Genomic DNA, 24,786 nt, shown 5'->3' on the forward strand with positions numbered 1-24,786 from the left:
AGTCCTAAAATAGTTTAGAAACCTCACAAGACAAACTTTTAAGTTTTTTTGTCTTTATGTTTTTCTCTTTATACTTAATGTAGATATAGCCAATGAAAAGAAAGTTCAGTGATATTTTTTTTCATTACTGCTTTAAATGATGGCTTTAAATGCTGATATTCTACACTTTCTAAATATATATATATATATAACATGGAAGTCTTGATTCACCGTTTACTTTGTAGCCATCTTTGTGTTTTTTTTTCATAGATTCTGTTGAATGAATCAAATGTCTAGATGAATTTTGGTCAAATCATGGAAGCTATTAAAATAGCTTGAGTTTCTGCCTTATGAAAATGCAATGGGAATTACTATAACAACAATGACACTACTTGGAACTTGCCTGTCAGTCACAATACTAGCAGTTGTCACACACGCGCGGTTGGGGAGCAGCTGACGGGCTCAACGACGCGGGACAACACAAAGAAAGTTTGTTTTGTACAAGGCACTAATGTCTCTCTCTCTTTCGTTCAACAGAAAAGGAAAGGAATAAAACGTACCATAAGAAGACTGGCAGACGATTCCATTCATCCATTAAACCCACCACTTCTGATCTTACCTGATGACTGTACTTCTGGCTTTTCCATTCCATGTCATGTCCGCTCGATGTTCTTCCCAGCATTCCCTCTATGTTCAGTTTCTTGTCAGTCTCTGTATATAAATATCACTCATGCACTGCAATTTTGTCCGTTGTATGATTCATTATTTCATTGAATGTATAAGCCAAGGAAGGTTATACTGGACTTTACAGTATACGGGGCTCAAACCCCAAACCTTTATGAGTGTGTTGTCCACTTCTTTTCACAGATTGGCGTAGCCGGCAGGATTCCGAGTGTTCGAGAATGTCTGAAGAGCAGAACCTGCATACGGTCCTACAGACCATTCCCGCAGAGTTACAAACCATTAAAATCCAAGTTGGAGAAAACCACACCCACCTTGCAGAGGTCAAGGCGGTAAGACTGGGGGCTGCTCGGCTTCTTCCTCCTCCGTTGGTTGCTTTGTCGGAGGGGTATGACATAGAGTCTTATTTACTTGTCTTTGAGCGCACAGCCACTCACAATTGGTGGCCGAGGGCAGACTGGGCCTTCATACTGGCGCCATATTTAAAGGGGGACATACAGCGGGCCTATTATGATCTCCCCAAGGAGGAGGCTGCCGAATATGACACCCTTAAGGGAGAGATATATAAATGCTACGGCATCACCTTGGGCCAGGAGGCGAGAGAGTGGAAGCTCTGGAAATTCATTCTAAATAAACCTGCCCGATCTCAGCCTTTTTTAGCCACTGGCTAAAAAAAAAGAAAGAGACAAATATATGGGACATTGGGTATAAATTTATGGTACTTGTAAAAATTAGCTTTTTTCAGTTTTATTCTCTCAATCACGATCACGCTCTTACACCAGCCCCCCTCCCCCCACCTCTCTTGATCTGACTCTAAGTAACAGCGACAGCATAAATTTACACCCAACCTGACACTGTTTGTTTTCAAATAATATTGCATTAGTGCGATACTGTTTTCTGATTGGTACTATTCAAGTCATAAAATGATTTCTTCAAAATGTCACATATATTGTCTCTTTCTTTCAGGTGAGTAATAGAAACCACAGCACAGAGAGAACTGTGCGCATTGAAACAGGTACACATGTCGTAAATGTAGGAAGGACGGTTCTTGCGTGTGTTGAAACTGTTAACATTTGAATCTGATAATTGCATATAGCGCTGAACTGACCTCTCTGTACTATTCTTTAATCTGCATGTCCTGGAGTACAAAAGAAACATCACCATACAGCAAAATGTGGGGACTGGCAAGATCAGGGGAAAAAAAGCACGCAAAACACGCGGTCAGTGATTACTACTGCAAGATGTTATGCAAATGAATATGAATAATATGAATAATGTTGCATCCGTGCCACGATGTTTTCTGAAATGTACTATACAGGTCATAAAATGAGTTATTCCAAATATCATATACACCTATGTCTTTTATCCCTCCAGATCAGAGAATTTCCAGTTCCATTGCCTCAAAACACCACTCACATCTACAGTTATTCCCAGTTTCAGATAAAAAGTAACAGCGTCAGATCCCTGAGTTAGTATGCATCGTGGTCGTGACTGAGAGAATAAAAGTGAAAAAAAGGGTAACTTTTACAAGTCCTATAAATGTACAGCAGCTGTTACAGACACACACCAAAGGTATGGGTGTACTGTATAATATTAACAATAAGAGCAGCTCACTACTGAAAACAGCAAATATAGACTGCAGTGGGGATTGAACCGGGGACTCTTGATTACAAGTCAGCAAATCTTACCGCTGCACCACGAAAGCTGTTGTACAATCCTTGAACCTTTTGTGAAAGTGTTTATTTGATCTCTGGACTTCAGGGTTCACATATTCTATAGTTTATGCCTACATTTTGTAACATTTATTACTAAAATATGAAAAAGTTTCTGTTTTAACAATGTGTTTACACAGATTATTGTAGAAACGGAACACGCATGAAATGCATGTGTTCCAAATAACGATCCATTATTTCCACTCTAAAACTCCAACACTACACTCCCAGATAATCAATCAAGGCATGAGCTGGGAGAACATTGTGGACGTTCTGCGATGGAGGGGGATGAAATAGCAGGCTGCTTGCTGCTTGTCTTAATCGGCACATTTACAGGACAAAAGACGCTGATGGAGAGGTGTGAACGGATTTAAGGTGGGCCGGACTTACGAGTTTTGTCATAGGCTCTGGTAATTCCAGTATTAACGCTATGCCCGACTTCCTCGCCCAGCAGGTCCGTAGATACAAGTATCGAAACATGGATGCCCTTACAGAGGTGGTCGAGCGTCATCTGGCAGTCACCAAGTTGGGGGGGTCCGAACGGGCTGCTCAAGGAACCCGACCGATACGTGTAGCTACATCTGAGTCCAGCCGTCAAACCCCAGACTCTCCAGTTAAACCGAAGGAGAAACAGCCCAGTCTCCCCCGCTGCTTCAAGTCTGTCTGGGGAGCTGGGACACATAATAACTTCTTGTCCTCTGTCTGCAGAACCTATGGATTGCACCTGGGCCAGAGGAGAGAGGTACTGCGCTTTGACTAATCCCCTTTCTTCACCTAATACGGGAGTGGTGTTAATAAACGGACACAGTGCGCTTGCTATGTTTGATTCCGGGAGTAACATCTCCATTGTTCCTCGCCATTTTGTCCTACCGCGACAATTCACAAAGGCTACGACCAGGGTGTGATGTATCCACAGAGAGACCAGATATTATATGTCTGCCTACTGTTTTGTAACTTGGGGTGGGGTTCCAAAGAAATTAATGGTGGCAGTGTTTCTGGATCCTTCTTACCCGGTTATTTTGGGGCGGGACTGGTCAAAGATTGAATGTGGTATGGGACCAAACCCTCCTAAGAAAGAGTTGAGCCTGGTAGTGGACGGAGATAACCCCGCCCCGGCTGCTCCCACGCCGTGTCAGTCTGTTAGTTCAGCTGAGCCGGAACCTTCGGGGAGTGAGCTTACGGCTTCTCTGGCCCTTCAAGAAGTAACAGCAGAGGAGGGTCAGACGAGTGACGTAGCATTCCCTGAGGGCAGCGAATATCCTTTACCCTAGCTGCAGTTTCAGTTTAGGTGCACTCCTTCCTCCTTTAAAAGAGAACAGTGGAATGATGATTCCCTTAAAAATGCTATCGTGTCTGTTAATTGGAAGCCCACCCAAGATTCCATGCCACAGGGGCTCCACTTTGATTTGGAAAATGATCTGTTCGAGTAGCGGATCACGAGGGTGAGAGGAAGCTGCTGCTGTTAGCCCCATGGACCTTCCGGCGGGAGGTTTGTGAACTAGCTCACACCCACCTCTTGGGAGCCCACTTGGGGATAGAGAAAACACTCAAGTGGATTAAACTCCAATTTTTTTGGCCCGGGATAAATGAGGAGGTCCACCGATTTTGTCAGTCCTGCCCCGACTGACAACTTCGCCAGATTCCACGAAGGGACCATGCTCCTCTGATTCCCATTCCCCTGGTTGACATCCCTTTCGAAAGAATTGGCATCGACATTGTTGGCCCGTTAGAACCCTCAACCACAGGTCATAAATACATCTTGGTAATGGTAGATTATGCTACTCGATATCCAGAGGCCAGTCCCCTGCGCACGGCTAATTCTAAAAATCGCATAGGAACTGGTAGTCCTCTTTTCACAAGAGGGGATCCCTAAAGAAATCCTTACGGATAAAGGGATCCCTTTTACATTGGATACGTTCAAGGAGGTTGCCAAGTTAATCCAAATTAAGCATCTTAAGATGTCTGTGTATCACTCCCAAACAGATGGGTTGGTGGAACGAAAGGAGCTAGAATCTGCCATCCTGTCCGTCCCTGAAGTGGTCAGTGAGGCGCTGGGCCGGACTGCCTTGATTCAACATTACATTGTGACTGAGCCCGGGGTGGTCGTCAGGGAGCGACCCTATCGTCTCCTGGACACAAAACGTGCAGAAGTGGAGTTAGAGATTAGACAAATGCTGGATTTAGGTGTTATTGAGGAGAGCCACAGCCCCTGGTCCAGTCCAATCGTGTTAGTCACCAAGCCCGATGGGTCCTGGAGATTCTGCAATGAATTCAGGCGACTCAATCAGGTCTCCAAATTTGATGCATATCCCATGCCCTGAGAGGACGAACTTCTCGAGAGGCTGGGTAATGCACAGTTCCTGACTACCCTGGAAATGACCAAAGGGTACTGGCAAATTCCTTTAGCGGAATCAACTAAAGAGAGCCAGTAAGGCACCACGGCTCCTATTGTGCCGCCTACCTGGATGACACAGTCATCTTTTCCGACACCTGGGATGAACATGTATTGCAGGATTATACGGTTTTGTCAATGCTAGCTCATGCCGGGCTGCGGATCAACCAGAGGAAATGCTTTTTTGGGTTGAAGGAAGCCAGATATTTGGGCTACTTAGTGGGCGGGGGAACTGTAAAAACCACAATGCTCCAAAGTTACTGCCATACTTGACTGGCCCCGTCCGATAACCAAGCAGCAGGTACAAGCCTTTCTCGGACTGGCGAGCTACTACCGCCAATTCATACCTCACTTCTCAGAGAGAGCCTCACCCTTGACTGATTTAACAAAGAAAAGGGCTCCCTTTAATGTGTTATGGAATGAAAAAACAGAACGAGCATTTAGTGACTTGAAAAAAACACCCCTACGTCAACACCTATATTGAGAACCCCTGATTACTCTCATTCTTTTATTCTCCAGACCGATGCTTCAGACACAGGTCTAGGTGCCATGCAAGTATCGATGGTACTGAACACCCCATAATGTACCTGAGCTGGAAACTGTTGGACTGGGAAACCAGGTATGCTGCGGTAGAACGAGAGGTCCTCGCGATTAAATAGGCAGTGACCCAGCTGTGGTACTACCTGTTAGGCCGTGAGTTTACTCTGGATCTTGCTGTGTTGAAGTGGATGGTGGTGCACCAAGAGTCAAATCCACGGGTGACTAGGTGGTTTTTGGACTTGCAGCCGTATAGGTTCAATGTCATTTACCGTAATGGTTCTCTCCAAGCTAACGCCAATGCTCTTTCCCATGTTATCAACCTCTCTGGGAGGGGGTTCATGTCACACATGTACGGTTGGGGAGCAGCTGACAGGAGTAGCTGAGGGGCTCAACGACACGGAACAACACAAAGAAAGTGGGTTTTGTACTAGGCACTAATGTCTCTCTCTCTAGTTCAACAGAAAAGGAGAAGAATAAAACGTACCATAAGAAGAAAGGCAGACTTATGGCTTTTACATTCCACGTCATGTCCGCTCGACCTTCTTCCCAGCATTCCCTCTGTGTTCAATTTCCTGTCAGTCTCTGTATATAAACGTCACTCATGCACTGCAGTTTTGTCCGTTGTATGATTCATTATTTCATTGAATGCATAAGCCTGGGAAGGCTATTCTGGACCTTACAGTATACAAGGCTCAAACCCCAAACCTTTACGAGTGTGTTGTCCACTTCTTTTCACACAGTGCTCATTTATTATATGAGCACCCTAGTTTAAAAGCCAACAAGTCTGAGCTCAGCATACTGTCGCTGATATCATTTACTCTCTGCTTCCTTTGTTCACTGTGTTTCATTGGACAGCCTACTCAAACAACATGCATGCTATATCAGCTCTCCAAGGAAACACACAGTAGCTGTGGAGGTTTTGCCATTTTGGCTTCAAGCTTTGGTGTTCTTTTTGCAATATTTGCACCTAAGTGCTACACTGTTACATTTAAACCTCAAAGGAACACAAAGAGAGCTCTAATGGGCAGAAAAAATGTGGAATAATGACTAAAAACAAATACATGAAATTGGTGTAATTAATGTCCAACAGATGTTCTGAAGACTCACTATGGGTATCATTTTCTGAGAACATGGTGACGATGTGTCAACATTTTTAGTTTGTAAATGAAAAGTAATAATTTAGTTTTTGCACATACTGTATTAAAAATAGTTCTTCTGTAATGAGAAGGATACAACACTCCTTCTGTTGTTGAAATTGTAAGCAGGACACTATAAAATCAATGTAGAATGTCAATGACAATTAAAAAACACATCTGTTTTGCCAATAAATGAGCAAAAACAAACAAAAATAGCCACCACCTTGCTGTAATAGAACACTTCATCTGGGATGCTACTACTGTTGCGACACAGGTAAAGAAGGAAACACCATAAATGCAATTTAAAACAACAACTTATTTCTTGTATAGCTGAAAATCACCCAAGGAATGACTCAATGAGCTTTAACAAGCCATGTTTTTGTTACTCCACCTTTAACTCTCTAAGAAGACAAGAAAAAAACCCTTGAAGAAAGAAAAAAATGGAAGAAATCTTGGAAAAGCCATTTAGAGAGAGACCCCCTTCCAGGTATGTTGGGTGTGTAATGGGTGTCAAAAATGAGGTAAATACAATAAATAAAACAGAATACAAGTAATCCTCTCCATATACAGTAGCTAGTTGGCCCATTTATCATTGCCACCTGAGAAATTCAATTAAATAGGATACTACGACCCGATCTCTGTAAACAGAAGTGAAAACAAAATCGAGCCCGGTGTATTCTTTAACTGCCTTGTGGTGCTGTAGTAGTGCTGCTGCTTTGCAGTAAGGAGACTGTGGAAAATTGTGGTTTCGGTTCCTCCCTGTGTTAATAGCTCTTTGAATACTAAGAACACCGCTATATCAATGTATTAATGTATTAACAGGAAATTGTAATAGTAAAAGGCAAATTATCCGTGACAAACAAACTGTTTTACACGCTGCATGCCAACCTGCAGCATAGTATGCGCCGCATAATCACGCCGCTTTTTAAATGTTTTTTAAGCAGAGGGAAAAAAATTAACATTTACAAAATCCGTAACACTGCTTTCAGTAAGTACAATGCACACGCGTTTAATTTGTCGGCCACTTTTTGCCAGCTCTTTTCTGGTTTGGGCTGCTTTTGCAGTGTTAGCGCTTGTGCATATTAAATCTTGAAATCCTTCGAGTAACTAATTAACTAACTAACACCAACCCACCCACACACACAGCTTGTGTGAAACAAATGCGCCTGTACTTTTATAATTTTGTTGCAGCCTATAGTGGAGTCAGGCACAGAGAAGGTCAGCTGCTGAGAGAGCGTCTCGACTGTTGCAGGGCCTGCATCGATGAAGCAGGTGAGACGCTAATGAAACAGAGGCACAGGGCTTATTGGTTTTTAAAGACTGCTTCCTTCATTGTGTTTTAACCTCAGTTTTAAAGGATTGTTTTAGATAGATAGATAGATAGATAGATAAGGATCCCATGGGATACCCCTCGCAAACTGTTTTAGACGCTGCATTCAGCAATTCACATCCGCGACAAACATGCCTCTTCTTACATGGTCCTGCTTTGGTGAGCGGGGAAACGTTTTCCGTGTTCCTGCAGGACCATCTAAGAAGACGCATGTTTGTCGCGGATGCGAATTGCTGAATGTAGCGTGTAAAACTATTTGTGATGTTGCACGCGGTCGTGCGTCGTAACCGAAAAGTCAACGTGGCTCAGAGCTGCATGTGGACTGTAGCACAGACAAACAGAAATGACGGCGTGTTTTCCGAGGCGTCGCATCCGAGTTGGTGGGCGTGGCTCTGCGAGTTTTCGTCGTATCCAATGGTCTTAGAGTTGGTGGGCGTGGCTCCTTCCTGCGTGCTTTCATGGGTGTGGGCGTGGCTCCTTCCTGCGTGCTTTCATGGGTGTCTTGCCCTCTCTGGTGGCGGCTTAGAGAATTATATATATATAGATATTTTGTTCTTGCACAGCGCTTCTCACCAAGTACGTACACAGACAACTCCCAAGACAAAAATGCAAGAATAGATTATACCACTCAATAAATACAGACTATATCACATATAAAAAAAGGGACCAGAAGATTAAAGAAGGTCAAGAAATGTTTATATAATATATATATATATAAATTAATTATCATATTTGGTTTTATTCAGCCCTCACACAGTCCTTTGGGGCGGGGGTCTTTATCGTTGAAAAACAGATTGTCAGTCTGCATCCATGTATTGTAGTGCTATCAAATTAGCCAAATAAGGTTTGAATATTCAAATTAAAAATAAGAAAATATTCAAATATATTCAAAATTAGGTTAACGTTTCTGGATATTACATGCAGTTTTAAAAAACCCAACCGGTTATTTAAATATAAGAGCCATCAAAATTCAGAGAATTCTGCACTGCCTTCTTTTTCTCAGTCTAGTAATGATAGCTGGATACATAAGTCCTTCTTCATATAAGGAGCCATTAAAGCAGCCACAAAAAGAATCTGAAATCCTCACAAGCAGTTTTTACTTTTCTTTATTTGGACATCTACAAATCATGAAGCTCTTATGACACCAGTACATGGGTCTTGCTTTCAATAGTCAGCAAGAGTCATGCGGTGCAAGTGTATCGTGTGACGTGTCTTGCTGCCAAACAGGCACAGGCAGGGTGGAGGAATATTAGTTAGACAGGTTGAAGGCAGACTTGTTTTATTATTTGGAGGTGTCTAACAGGCATCTGCAGGGTACTGTTTACTGGGTACTGTATTGTAGCAGGCGGCACGGTGGCGCAGTGGGTAGCGCTGCTGCCTCGCAGTTGGGAGATCTGGGGACCTGGGTTCGATTCCCGGGTCCTCCCTGCGTGGAGTTTGCATGTTCTCCCCGTGTCTGCGTGGGTTTCCTCCGGGCGCGCCGGTTTCCTCCCACATTCCAAAGACATGCAGGTTAGGTGGATTGGTGATTCTAAATTGGCCCTAGTGTGTGCTTGGTGTGTGGGTGTGTTTGTGTGTGTCCTGCGGTGGGTTGGCACCCTGCCCAGGATTGTTTCCTGCCTTGTGCCCTGTGTTGGCTGGGATTGGCTCCAGCAGACCCCCGTGACCCTGTGTTTGGATTCAGCGGGTTGGAAAATGGATGGATGGTTGTATTGTAGCATTTAGAATAAAATGCCAGTCGGCACCTGTGGACTCACCCGGAAAAGCAGTACTTGTGCATCAAGTCAAGGTGTGCATAATCTGTCTACTTTTTATCCTTCTCAGATGTAGTGATATTTTAATAAAGATGTCCTGAATATTTTAATTACACCTCATTGTGTTAGGCATGGGGCGGCATGGTGGCGCAGTGGGTAGCGCTGCTGCCTCGCAATTAGGAGACCTGGGTTCGCTTCCCGTTTGCATGCTCTCCCTGTGTCTGTGTGGGTTTCTTCCCACAGTCCAAAGACATGCAGGTTAGGTGCATTGGCGATTCTAAATTGTTCCGGGTGTGTGTGTGCCCTGCGGTGGGCTGGCGCCCTGCCTGGAGTTTGTTTCCTGCCTTTCGCGCTGGGTGTGTGTGTGCCCTGCGGTGGGCTGGCGCCCTGCCTGGAGTTTGTTTCCTGCCTTTCGCGCTGGGATTGGCTCCAGCAGACCCCTGTAACCCTGTAGTTAGGATATAGCGGGTTGCATAATGGATGGATGTGTTAGGCATTATGTGACATTCCAGCAGCCACATTAGACAGAGGCTAATTTTGGGACATGACATTATGGCTGACAAAACTCTATAAAGTTGGAATTTTAAAAAATTGTAATAAAAGGAAAATCAGAATTATGACAGCTATTTTCCATTTGCTTTAATGGGGTCTTAGAATTAAACAATTGGGATCTCTGTGTATAAGAGTGAATTCAATAGAATCAGATTCAAAGCAATACTTTTAGAGCAGAGAGGAAGGGTTTATAAAAAACTGCAGACCTGGCAATGTATGAAAATGCAACAATACGTTGTTGATTTTTTTCTTGATGTTGACACATATTCAAGGTGATACCATGGTGAAGTCAGAAGGATCAATGCAACGAGGAGCTTGGTCAAAAGTGATGTGCAGTTAAGGAAAAAAATTAATGTATTAATATATGTCAAATCATTGTGTCTGCATTGTGTGCAACAGCAGTGCACAGCAAAAATATGATTTGGTGACATGTCTACTGCCAGAGTTGGTGCATGTAATGTATCATAACAGTCAGAACAGTTTGATGATAGATGTGTATAAAATTCATAATTTTTTTCCTACACTTCTTCATTTACTACACAAGCATGAAACTCTGAGGAGCAGAGAATCCAAACATTGTCACAGAATACAATGTAACAAAGTTTTTCACAGATAACGTCATGGCCATGTACAACTGCCAGCCCAAGAATGCACATTGGCTGCGTACAGTTTTGGACAACATTAATAGGATTTTATGCAACAGCAAACATCTTTAGAACAGATGACCCTGTTATATTAGTAACGAAGATGGCAAGTATAAAAACAGAGAGGTGCAGGCTTTACAGCAGTGCGCTCAAGAGAGGGAGTGCCTGTGAAGAGGCGTTAACACTCATCCAAATGTGGGGGAAAGTCCATGAAAGTATGCGTAAGGCAAGAGATAGCAAATTTTTAAAACTATTTTATTATCTGTCTGTGACAGGTACTGTGACAAGTTGATATATAAGAAAGGATGCAAGACAGATGAGACAGACAAACATGTACCACAGAAGAGGCTGGCTATTTACTGCCTATTTAGAGCTCTAATTTATCTTGCCAAAGATTAACAATTTAATAATACCAAATCTTTAAGGGTCATGTCCAATATTGTGTTGAGTTGCTGTTGTTGTTGCTCCAGGTTTAAGTGAAGGATTCTTCTTACATTGCAGTGCACTCTTTCTCTTTGTGACATTGTCTTTTGTAAACAATAGTTTAGATGCTGAAGTTACCTTCTTGATGTAATAGCTGCTATTCAGTCTTCTCAGATTGGGCTCAGTTGTTGGCACAGGGCTTGTCCTGGCATTGTGGATCTTAGCTTTCAGGTCCAAAAAGAGAAGAGATTGTCAACTTTCAGCTCCCCAAAGAGAGAGCGGCTGATTTTTTGGGTTTAGAGAGTGGTCCTCAGCTTTCACAGAGATGAGGAGAGACGAGTGCTAGTGCTAGTTTTTTAAGTAAACTGTAATGTCTCATGATTGGATTAAAGTCATTTCCAGACAGTCATTTCCAGAGCCAAAGCCTGCTCATATGTGAACTTTGGTGTCGATTTGGCACCTTCTGGACTAAAAGGGGCCTCTACAAAGATGTCAGTTCAACCCTGATTTATACCTTTGTTACCAGATTGCGTATAGGCTGACCCTGGTATAGTAAGAACTGCAGTTAAGTTATTTATTCTGGAATGTAGGTTGGGGAAAAGTGAATCTGGATTTCTGAATCCCTGTTAATCAGCTGTCTGAACAGGCCTTATGTGCCACTTAAATGCCTATAAAAAAGGACAATGCCCTTTTTCTCTTATAGCAAGCATTGCTTGGTTCTTGTGTAAGTGAACATGTAAGAAGATTTTGGATCACTCTCAGCCCAGTGCCACTTTTCCTATTGGTACACCAGGCTTCTGATAGCTCAGAATCAAAGATCATTGGTTCATTCAACTCTTCTTACTCTTCTTCATTTGGCCACACCCATCTGGGGGTCGCCACAGTGAGTCACCCGTCTCCATCTATTCCTGTATTTTACAACAATTTCTGTCATACAGACTTCCTTCATACCCTCCCTCACCACATCCATAAGCCTCCTCTTTGGACTTCCTCTTTTCCTCTTCCTTGGAGCTCCATCCTCAACATTCTTTTCTCGATGTACTTCTCATCTCTCCTCTACACGTGCCCAAACCATCTCAATCTAGCTTCTCTCACTTGGTTATTAGGAAAGTCATCATTCTAGAAGGATATATTAGAATCATTTTTTATTTTTTGTTGTGTTGTAGAGACTGGAGGCTGTTCTGGCATAAGACAGAAATCATCCCTAGATGGCTTGCCAGTCTATTAATGGCCACATTCATTCATATACCCACAGTGACTTAAAATAGGGAAATTTAGATTTAAGTTCAAATTTAATATAATTTATATAGAGTATAAATACATTCTTACTTGTGTGTCTTCTATAGACTAGTTACAGTAAAACAAACAACAGAAAATGACAATATATTATTGGTAAATATATTAAGCCAGATGATATTTAAAAGAAACAATAAAATGAACAAGTTAAATGGGAGATAGAAGGAAAACCAGACTACCTGAATAAAGGCCCACTCAGGCCTGGAGAATATGTAAATTACAGGCAGATATTGCCAGGGCCAGGAGTTGAGGATTTCTTCAATTTACCTCCTACAATATATCACATTATACTACCCAACCTTCCATTTTCAAACCCACTTCTCCAGCTCAGTGTCACATAGATCCATCATTGGGTGGTAAGGGAGGGGCAACTCTAAATGTAGTTCCAGTATAATGCAAGGTATAACAGTAAAAAAATTATAGTACCTAGACAAAAACCTACGTAGACATTGACAGAATGAGCAAATTCCACACAGAAAGTGAACGAGTCAGGACTGGTACCCAAGACTTTGAAGCTCTGAGGCTGCTGTGCCATCCCCATACAATAACATAACATAAAATTCTCAATAACTTTTAGTCTACTTATTGGCTTTGGGGTGGAGGGCAAGAAGTAACTTGGAGCTCATTGTAGAATGCACCCACATACACATTTACCCTTTTACAATTTAGAATCACCAGTTACCCTTACACAAATCTTTCAGCTGTGGAAAAAACAACATACAGTAGACATGTTCAGAAACCACACAAAATAACAATCTTAAGTGGGATTCAAACCCAGGCTGCTGGGGTAACAGCATTACCCTACATCACTATGTCACTCTTAATATAATAGAATATAATATATTCAGTTAAAGCAGTATTGTTTTAAAAATCCAAGAATATATGAGGTTAGCAATCTGTTTGTGTTACACAGGCTGTAAATGTTCCCATCAATTCTTTGGAGGTTAGATGCTATGGGATTTAAATTAAACAAAATACACAAAAGGTTCACTCGTGACTCTCAAGGTTATTTACATTTCCCCCTGATATAAATATGAACTTCAAAATCTTTAATGTCACATTTTACAGGTTTTGTAATGATGATCTGTTCTTTGTATGTGTTCTTTTTTTGGAGCTCCATTATTCTAATATGCGCCATTGAACAAAACAAATGCAGAATACGAGAACACTTTGAGCTAAATCAGCTATCAAAAAATGGGGATATTATATTAGGGGGTTTATTTGTATTAAACTTTAAAACAATCAGTCCAGAATTGTCATTTACTTCAAAGCCTGGTCAATGGAAATGTGAAGGGTAAGTGCCTTTGTAATTACCTGCAGTTAATCCATGTGCATACTGAAAATATTCACATATTAAACATTAAACATAATAGTCAATAATCTTTGAATAGCCTTAAAATTATAATCAGAAAATGTCACATAACATATTTCATCACTCCACATTACATGCAGTATTTTAACATTGGTATTTACCTTATGGAGGCTGTATTTTATTAACAAAATTTAATGCTGTGCCATTTGCTTCAGATAACATTTAAAGTGGATTATGTGTTCCTTATATTTTCACTATCTTGCAGGTTTGAAGTGTCTGTCTTCCAAAGAGTTCAGACAATGATCTTTGCAATAGAAGAAATAAACAAAGATCAAACGCTCCTTCCTAATATAACTCTTGGCTACAGACTGTATGACAACTGTGTGAATTTGCCAGTAGCACTCAGAGCTACAACAGCTCTATTTGCTGGGATGGACGATGTCATTCCCGATTACAGCTGTAATGGTCCTCCTCCTGTAATTGCAATTGTTGGAGATCCTTTGTCTTCACATTCAATTGCAGCTTTGAGGATAATAAGTCTGTTTCGCATGCCTATGGTATGTTGAAAAATATTTTTAAATATTATTTTTGCCATTTTGTGCTGCATGTAAACAAATATACTTTTCTTAAATATTTTAATGTATTTTAATTTGTATTTAATAATAATTAATTTTAAATTTTGTAATAATAATTAATTTTTGAAAAAATGTTCATTTTTTAATAATAATTAATTTTTTATCATTTTTAATTTGTATTTTAAGCATACTGTATTATACAGTGTATTAAAAATTTTCTAGCATATACTGTATTTCACTCAAAATCAGAGGGATAGAAACTGTTCCACAGAAACACACTGCATGCATATAAACCTTTTTTTGTTTTTTTAATTTTAGGTCAGCTATTTTGCAACATGTTCCTGCTTGAGTAACAAGCGGGAGTTCCCTTCATTCTTTCGAACAATCCCAAGTGATGCTTTTCAGGTTAAAGCTATGATTCAGATTATTAAGCATTATGGATGGGTATGGATAGGTGCAATAGCAAGTGATGATGACTACGGACAGAATGCAATAAAAGTTTTTATGGAGGAAGTTAATACATTTGGTTGTATCGCTTTCACAGAAACAGTCCCCACAGTCTACAAAAGAGAGAAAATTATTCAGATTGTCAACACTGTGAAGCAATCTACTGCTAAAGTTATTGTTGTGTTTTCATCAGAAGTTGAATTTAATATTTTGGCTAAAGAAATTGTTAAGCAGAACATCACTGGCAGACAGTGGATTGCAAGTGAAGCATGGAGCACATCTACTGCAATGGCCATCGCAGAAAACTTTAATTCATTTGGAGGAACAATTGGAGTTGCAATACGCAGAGGAAGTATTCCTGGTCTGGAGGATTTTTTACTTCAGATTCTTCCTGACTTTAATCCCGATAAAAATCTTATCAGTGAGTTTTGGGAAGCATTGTTTGAATGCAAATTCTCACAGAAAAAAAGTGAGCTAAATTCATCATCAGAATTTTACAGCAGAACATGTACAGGATTTGAAGATATCCATGCCATTAAAACGGCTTATAGCGACGTATCAAATTTAAGATCGTCCTATAATATTTACAAGGCTGTATATGCCATAGCTCATGCCCTGCATAATCTGATGTCTTGTGAAAATGGAAATGGACCTTTTGAAAAGAAATCCTGTGCTGACATCAAGTATGTTCAGCCTTGGCAGGTAAGGATAATTATGAGTAGTTAGAGTCTGGACTAAAACTACAAAAGCATTACTTTTCCTAAATCAGCACAAATAAAACATGCAAGACTATTGTAACTCATACAAGATATATTAAATATTGTAAATGTAAAGAAAACTGCTTCAACTATCAATTTTTGAAACTTGCTTGGTCTAATACAGATTCATCAGAATATAAGTAGGAAGAACATCGGACAAGAGTCATTGCAGAGTACACTCATGGACACACTCACATTGTGGGAGTTTAGGGATAACGTTTATCTCAAAGTGCATGTGTTTGGCTGATGGAGGGAAGTTGTAGTAACCCAAGGAAACAGGAAAAAAACATCTGATGATAACCAACGCCCTTAAAGCAGGTTCAGCTAATTAACAAAATGTACATTTTTTTTACAACTTAAAATATAACCCAGGCAAAAACTGGTAATCACAATATTTCTGTATTAGTCCATGCTTCATTAATTTGTCATTTCTTATCAATGAGATTCTGTGCCCTGTTAATTCATATGCCTTTTTAAAATGATTTAAGTTTTGCTAATTTTTGTTATAAGAAAAAAAACTATGTGTTTCTATGTTAAGGTGCTGCATTATCTTAAGGAAGTCAATTTCACAAGCCATTTAGGAGAAAGAGTTGCATTTGATGAAAATGGAGATGCCATTGCAGTTTATAATATTGTGAACTGGCAACCTTCTAAGGATGGTGGTGTTCTGATTAAAACTATTGGTCTTTTTGATGAAACGGCTACTGAGGGCAAACAAGTCTTACTAACTGAAGAAGACATTTTTTGGAATTTTGAATCTAGAGAAGTAAGTTGCACTTATGAGAGGTAATATACAGTAGTTTGCTCATGTAATACAGCTATGGTTTAACTAATCTTCTTTATCAGTTTTTAATTTTTTACAGGTTTTGAGAGAGCCTAAAACCCAGTGTTTAAAAGTTTTTTAAAAGATTTGTTTTTTAAACTATGAAAATAAGGTAAGTCTGATGAGGCTGGTCTTTGGCATGTCTTGTGAAGAGAGCACACCCTATAGCGAAAGACACAGAGCCTACTCTAGCCTAGAAAGGTTAAAACTCATACTTGTTTTATTATGGATGTTTATTTTGCTAAAGTCTTTTAATGTCATTTGACTTTTAAATTAAACAAGAGTGCAGTTGGGCAAATTAAACATAACATTTTCTTCTGATGTAGTTAGGGCATGACTAAAGTTGATGGGATAGGAACATTCAGTACTTGTGCTGTGGCATTTGAAATTCACTTTGTGTCCATCTGTGTGTTTTTACTTTAAAGGTAATAATCTAAAAACAACTCAAAAGGCATTCAGCTATTTGTAATTTTATATTTTGTAGCTGCTACTCAGAAAAACATAGACATATGAAAAGAAAAACAAAAAATATGATATTCAGAGAAGAAGGGCACTGTATGTTAGTGGCCATTGTCAGAATTTGCTTCTCTATATTCTCTTAACATTGCGTGGTTTAGGCTGCAGTTTGATACTATAAAATCTGTTGTTTCTATTAAAACACTAGAATACTCACAATCCCAAAAAATGTAATCAGATATAAGAAATGTCCCTGTTTTACATATAGGTAGAAAACTTGTTGTAGTACTATTCTGCATAGCAAAGAAGTATTGGGCTTTCACCTTGCAACTTTGTTACTCTAAACACAATTTGCCCTGCAGATTACACCATACTAGTTAAGCTGTATTCTCAGTATATATCCATCCATCCATCCATTTTCCAACCCGCTGAATCTGAACACAGGGTCACGGGGGTCTGCTGGAGCCAATCCCAGCCAACACAGGGCACAAGGCAGGAAACAATCCTGGGCAGGGTGCCAACCCACCGCAGTCTCAGTATATATACTATAGAGTATTTAGCAATTGGTAAAATGAACTCTGTTACAAAATAAAATGTTTATAAGTAATATGTACTGCTAACAAAGTATCTGTAGGAAAAAAATATTTTTTGTCAGGTTAATAATTTGAATTTCAAAGAGCAATGCAAGTGCTAAGACAGAGTAACTAATCCAAAAGATTTTCATTCGACTACTGCTGCGTTATGAAATGATTAACATACTGGAAAATAAATTAACTGATCAAAAATCAATTTAAGTGATATTATTCATTGGCAAGTTATGCTTACATTCTGTCAATATAGCCATTACCAACAGGCTGGTGCGGACTCAAAAATTATATACAAAAAACAGTCAACTAAAACAAATATGCTCATACTGTATGGGGCGCAGTGGGTAGCGCTGCTGCCTCGCAGTTGGGATACCTGGGGACCTGGGCTCGCTTCCTGGGTCGTCCCTGTGTGGAGTTTGCATGTTCTCCCCGTGTCTGCGTGGGTTTCCTCCGGGCGCTCTGGTTTCCTCCCACAGTCCAAAGACATGCTGGTTAGGTGGATTGGCGATTCTAAATTGGCCCTAATGTGTGCTTGGTGTTTGTGTGTGTCCTGCGGTGGGTTGGCACCCTGCCCGGGATTGGTTCCTGCCTTGTGCCCTGTGTTGGCTGGGATTGGCTCCAGCAGACCCCCGTGACCCTGTGTTCAGATTCAACGGGTTGGAAAATGGATGGATCATACTGTACACTGAAAAAAGTATAACCTCCATTCAACTTAAAATAATTAAGGTAATGATTAAAACTTAATATTTTCATTCTGAAATAATATAATTCTTTTTATCTTATTGAACCCACAAGTTTTTTTTAATAATTTTTTATTGATTTTATTGAAATCACACAACATTCCATACAAATACAAGAATAGGATTGAAAACAAATCAACCCCCACCCCTGAGAAAGAGAGCAAGGGCAGCAGAATAAAACTTAAACCTAGTAAAAATAAGCAAGTAGATAAATTAATAAGTGAATATAGATAAATGGAGAAGAAAAAGAAAAAAAAGAGAGAATAGGGACAGAATCTGCTTCCTCAGTGCTTTAAAAGCTTATTCTAAAATGTTATTGATTAGATCCTGCCAGGTTTGGAAAAATTTCTGCAGAGATCCTCTAAGTGAGAATTTTATTTTTTCCTATTTCAAATAATATATAACATCAGTTACCCACTGACTTAAAAGGGGAGAGTTAGGAGTCTTCTAGTTGAGCAAGATAAGTCTACGTGCCAATAGTGTAGTAAAGGCAATTACAGTTTGTTTGTCCTTCTCCACATTAAGCCCATCTGGAAGTACACCAAACACAGCTGTTAGTGGATTAGGAGGGATTGTGACACCAAGGCTGTCTGAAAGGCATTTAAAAATCTTGTTCCAAAATGATGTTCATTTGGTGCAGGCCCAAAACATGTGACCCTGTGAGGCTTGAACTTGATTGCAGTGTTCGCAGTTTGGATCTTGCCCTGGAAACATTTTGGACAATTTTAAGCGAGACAGATGTGCTCGAGATATAATTTTTAGTTGATTAATTGTATGCTTTGCACATATGGAGCTCGAGTGAATTCTCTGCATTGCTACCTTACACTCCTTTTCTGATATGTTGAGGGAGAGATCCTTTTCCTACTGTCCTCTTGGATCTTTGGAAGGGAGGGACTTTAAAATGGTTTTATATATTGCAGAGATGCTGCCTAAGTCCTTGAAACTGATGACTATATTTTCCAGTATAGAGGGAGGTGGGAGATGAGGAAAATTGGGTAGGTTCTGTTTAACAAAGTTTCTAATTTGAAGATAGTGAAAGAAATGTGTTGCTGGAAAGTTAAATTTAGAATGTAATTGTTCATAGGATGCAAAGACGTTGTCTATGTACAGATCTCTAAGTGATTTAATCCCAAATGTTTTTCAGACATTAAAAACTGCATATGTTTGTGATGGTTGAAAAAGGTGGTTCTCATGCAGAGGTGCCACTGATAAAAGATTCTCCATTTTAAAATGTTTCCTACATTGGTTCTATATACTTTTAGGGATCATTTCTATAGTATGAACCCACAATTTTTAAGTTGAGGCAAATCATTTAGAGTGATTGGGTGCAATTCACTTGTTTTATACTGAAGTAAATCTATTTTTTAAGTTGTTACAATTTAAAATGGTTTATTGGTCATAACCTGTTTTTATGCTATTAGAAATATTATGAACATAACACATTCCAATGCTGTACTTTTTATATTTATTTAAAAATCTAGTGCAAATACACAAGCATTTTGCAGTGTAAATCTTAAATACACAGCAAAAAATAATTAAAAGTTTCTAAAGTTTTCTTGAAAGTATGTTTTATTATGAGTTCTTATACTTAAAATTAACAGTTGAGAAACAGGGTTACTTACCAGAAATCCTCCGTTATAAAAGTCTGCTGCTGAAAAAGACCAGACCTGCATAGCCACGTCCACTCCACTTGGGAAAGTGTTCTTTTTTCATGGCAGTTGGAAAGCCAGCAAACTGGAAAGTTTGACCGGAAGAATATATCTCGTCTGTTACCATCCACACTCAGAATCTGGGTATTGTAATCAACAAGTATAATAGGTTTCATATTAGACAGGAACAAGCCAGCTGGGCTTTTGAGTCTGATGCAGTTTTCCAGTTAGTTATGGATAATTTATTCAGCTGTAGAAGTTGCAATAATAATAATGACAATTTGTAGTAGGACGATCCCTGTGGGCAACAGAAGGCCAAATTAATGACTAATGCATTGATTTTATGTTTTTTTTTCCTGTAGTGAAGGTGATGTGAAGCAGTGTGGGTTATGTCTATTAATTACTGAAGAAATATTGTTTGTAATGATTCAGACCTGACACATATGGATACATTCATCTGAGCACCATCTCGCCTGTATGTCATGCCACAGAAGAGTTCTGATCAAGCGGTGACATGCACAGTTTGTGCACTTCTGAACTGGAAATAACCTTCCAGTTTTCTAATTAGATAAAATACCAATACAATGCCTTTAAAAACATGAGGAAAATGAAAGCTAGATATAAATTGTTCCTTTCAGAATAGATTCTGATCAAAACATTACAGTGGGAAATTTGATATTTACTTTCCCAATACAGCACTTAATAGTCATCTGAATTATTCAGATTGGTCTGCTTAATCAACAATCTCTAATTATTGAACAATAAACCATTGTTTTATTCTGGGGTAGTTAGTGAAAAGGCGTGCCACTGTTCTGTAATGGTTTGTAAACCCCTGTTAAAAGCAAGATGTTTTTTAAAGGTTACTACAGAACAGTCACATAGAACATCACTAAATGGTGTACTTAATCGATTAACGTTATTTAATATTAATTAAATATCTTCTATAGACGTGGATTTATAAGGCTTTCAGATGGTAATATTACTACCATAAAGTGCAGTCTAAACACTGAAATGAATTTTGAAATTCTAGCCTCCTGAGTCAGTCTGCAGTAAAAGCTGTCAGCCTGGCACAAGGAAAGCCACCAGGAAAGGGGAGCCCGTCTGTTGTTTCGACTGCGTCCCTTGTGCCGATGGAGAGGTTAGCAGTAAAATTGGTAAGTATCAAAATAAAAATATACAGTAATTCTTTATTATTACTATTCTTTTTTTGTTTAGCACTGTTCACATTATTGTATTTTTGACAATGCTAAAAAGACAAATGATTCAAAATCATTAGCCACTATAAAAAAATTAAACACTTGGGCATGAAAGGTGCAAAATCAGAGTGCATCGCAAAGGTTAATCTGTAATTAGAAGAACAAAACAATGTAAGTCTTTAATAGTATGTCCATTATTCCTAAACATGCTTGCAACTTAAAGCCATCTTAAAAATACACAGATAAAATATATTATTTTATTAAACAGACTCATTACAGAATTTGACTTTAAACCTAACAAAACTGCAATCTGCACCTCTGCATTATTCAGATAAAATGGTTTATTTTAAGAAAAGTACTTACTGTAATTAATCTGTCTATAGTACAGTGGGAAAAGTATATTTGTAAAAACTGAAGTTTACCTCTTGAGTAGTGATGTTCATCTACAGACAGGCAGTATATACAGTAAATATGTATTAACTATTTTTATTGAAATCATGTTAGTTAAATCAGCATACTATATAAACATTAGCTGCCCCATTTTTGCATATGAGTCAGATCTTTGCTTTCCTGCAATAATTAGTTACTGTAGAACAATTTTATATGAAACACACGGATACGCAAAGAGTAATAAGCACTAAGTGAAAAGGTGTTTTCTGCTGTAATCGATGATATAATTGCAATTCTCAGAGAGCAACAATAGTATTACTGGAACATATCTAGTTTCATTAGTTTATTATGAGGTCATCTCAGTAATTTTAGTCCCATGTGGATCTAACAAATCCAGATATAAACCGGTAGATAAAGTTTAATTTCAGAATAAGATTAAATGAAGAAGTTCATATGTATTTAAAATTTTGGATCACCTCACCTGACATTTTGGAATAAATGTAACTATTTAATTGAATAGCTTTGACACATTTTTAAATATGGTATCTTTTTTTTTTTAAGCGGGAAAAAACACACCTCTAATCCATAATACTGGAGGAATGCATAACCTCATAGTCTTAACATAGGTGTAACAAATCAATCAATGCATAGTGTCACTGAAGGATGCCAGCATAGCTATTATCAAAGAAAATCTTAATTTTGTTAACATCTACCCTCAGATAGTTTGGAAAAATATTTTCAAACTTGCTTTACCCAATTCCGCACCAGAGATGGGCAGAGTTTATCCTTGCAGAACTGAGCACAAGGCTGGAAAAAGTCCTGCACAGCATGCCAGTCAAATGCAGGCCTTATTCATGCATACTCATAAAGGAACAATGAGCCTAACGGGCATATCTTTGTGGATGTAGGAAGAAAATCTGGGTACAGAAACAAGAGGAAAACCTGCAAACTCCACACAGACAGAGACCGGATTTAAACACAGGATCCATGAGGTGACAAACACTATATTCCACTCAGCCTGATTGTAAATGTTAGCAAAATTTGATAATAGCATTGCAGAGTCCTTCAGTGACAGTATGCATTTACAATACAATACAATACAATACAGTTTATTTTTGTATAGCCCAAAATCACACAGGAAGTGCCGCAATGGGCTTTAACAGGCCCTGCCTCTTGACAGCCCCCCAGCCTTGACTCTCTAAGAAGACAAGGAAAAACTTCCAAAAAAAAACCTTGAAGGGAAAAAATGGAAGAAACCTTGGGAAAGGCAGTTCAAAGAGAGACCCCTTTCCAGGTAGGATGGGCGTGCAGTGGGTGTCAAAAGAAGGGGGTCAATACAATACAATGCAGTACACAGAACAGAACAATTCCTCAATATAGTAAGAAATAAAAAATATACATTTTAGAAGTACAGAGCAGAATTTAACAGTAGATGATATATCCCATAATAAGATTTGGATATGTGTAGAGTCCTGGAGACCTCATCCTTCAAGCTGCCTCCCCCATTTGGCCATTCCACGGCTGAAACAGTGCTGGGCCAGCCAATCCGATGAAAGGACCCCTCTTTCCCATGATTCCTGCAATCCTCCATCTGGGATGACTTTTCCTTAGGCAGGCAAAACAACTTGGCAGATGGGCCGTGGCACCAAGTGCCACATTTGAGTACCAAGAAGAAAAACAGAATAAGTGAGGGTTATTATACATTTATTTGCTTATTTGCTCCATCCATGTTAGCGCTACCAAGAATATTTATCAGATTCCATTAACCTGTAGTGTAGTAACCTGTAGTTACATTAAGTGTAAATGAACAAAAGAAAAATCTCTTTTCTTTAGATTCCATTGAATGCCTCAAATGTCAAAATGATTTTTGGTCAAATCATTTTAGAAACAAGTGTGTGCTAAAAGAAGTGGAGTTTCTTTCATATGAAGATGTAATGGGAATCACATTGACCACAATGGCTTCATTTGGTGCTTGTCTTTCAGTCGCTGTGCTGGCAGTGTTCATTCATTACAGGAGCACTCCAGTTGTAAAAGCTAATAATTCTGAGCTCAGCTTCCTGTTACTGATTTCACTGACTCTCTGCTTCATTTGCTCATTGAGTTTCATTGGACAGCCATCTACCACAACCTGCATGCTGAGGCATGTGATGTTCGGCATCAGCTTTGTTTTGTGTATTTCTTGCATCCTAGTCAAAACTATTGTGGTGATAATGGCATTCAGAGCAACACTGCCAGGAAACAACATGATGAAATGGTTTGGTGTTGCCCAGCAAAGAGGAACGGTTTTCTGTTTTACTTTTATTCAGTCCTTAATATGTATTATATGGTTAAGCACAGCTCCTCCTGTTCCAGCTAAAAACACAAAATATCAAAATGCAAAAATTATATTGGAGTGTGATGTAGGATCTCTTATTGGATTTAGCTTCTTACTCGGATATATTGGATTGCTGGCATGCATTTGTTTCCTCTTAGCTTTCTTTTCGAGAAATCTGCCAGACACATTCAATGAAGCTAAATTCATTACTTTCAGCATGCTGGTTTTCTGTGCCGTCTGGATCACTTTCATTCCTGCTTATATTAGCTCCCCTGGCAAACACACAGTTGCTGTGGAAGTTTTTGCAATACTGGCATCAAGCTTTGGCATTCTTTTGGCAATATTTGCACCAAAGTGCTACATTATTATACTTAAACCTGAGAGGAACATAAAAAGACCACTAGTGGTCAGGTAGTATGATGACAGATGGCTATTTCAAGTCACATATTGTGAATATGTAAATGATGTTTATAAGCGTTGTCTTATTCTATATCTAATCTATACTAGTGACACATCTGATCCTACCTGCACATATAAGAACACCTAAGTAGGTCACAAAATATGTGTTATTCTTGAATGTAGGTGTGCAGCATGGATTGGTTTATTAACATATGAAAAATGATGCATTAAACTGACAAGCAACTTCATCTGTGGTCCACGCAGATTAGAAATCATAAATAACCACCTCATGCAAAATAAATCTGATACACTTGTAAAAATAATATTCATTTTTGAGGACCTTATTCAGTTTAACGTCACAGGTTGTTGTTGCTATCAAGGCAGTTCGGGGTACAAAGCAGGAACTAGTCATAGTTACACCCATATTCTTTCATAGCGGGTAAATTTACAGTCACCAGTAAACCAAATATGCACCCCTATTGGGCACAAGTGAACACGCAGAGTAAAAAAAAATAACATGAAAAATAAAAAAAAATTAAGTTATTTTTCATTCATATTTTTCAAATCAAAAAGTATAATCTGTATGCATGTACTTATACTCCACACGTCCAAAGCAAATTACTGTATTTTTTACTGTATTATTGAAACTGTAAATAAAATGTGTTAATACATTAGAGCATCACTTATTTTAACAGTTATTA

General features: G+C 39.0%; 1 protein-coding gene across 1 annotated transcript; it reads left to right on the top strand.

Annotated features, from left to right (window-relative positions):
• Positions 1 to 4,747: 4,747 nt before the first annotated feature.
• LOC114645383 (extracellular calcium-sensing receptor-like) lies at positions 4,748 to 24,529 on the top strand. The gene is made up of 6 exons (XM_051922526.1): positions 4,748 to 4,800; positions 14,017 to 14,308; positions 14,645 to 15,475; positions 16,070 to 16,297; positions 20,817 to 20,940; positions 23,206 to 24,529. Exons 1-6 carry the CDS (start codon positions 4,748 to 4,750, stop codon positions 24,099 to 24,101), a joined length of 2,424 nt encoding a protein of 807 aa, XP_051778486.1. The 3' UTR covers positions 24,102 to 24,529.
• Positions 24,530 to 24,786: the final 257 nt, after the last annotated feature.

This window comes from Erpetoichthys calabaricus, chromosome 2 (genome assembly GCF_900747795.2).
Source record: "Erpetoichthys calabaricus chromosome 2, fErpCal1.3, whole genome shotgun sequence".
Lineage (NCBI taxonomy): Eukaryota > Metazoa > Chordata > Cladistia > Polypteriformes > Polypteridae > Erpetoichthys > Erpetoichthys calabaricus.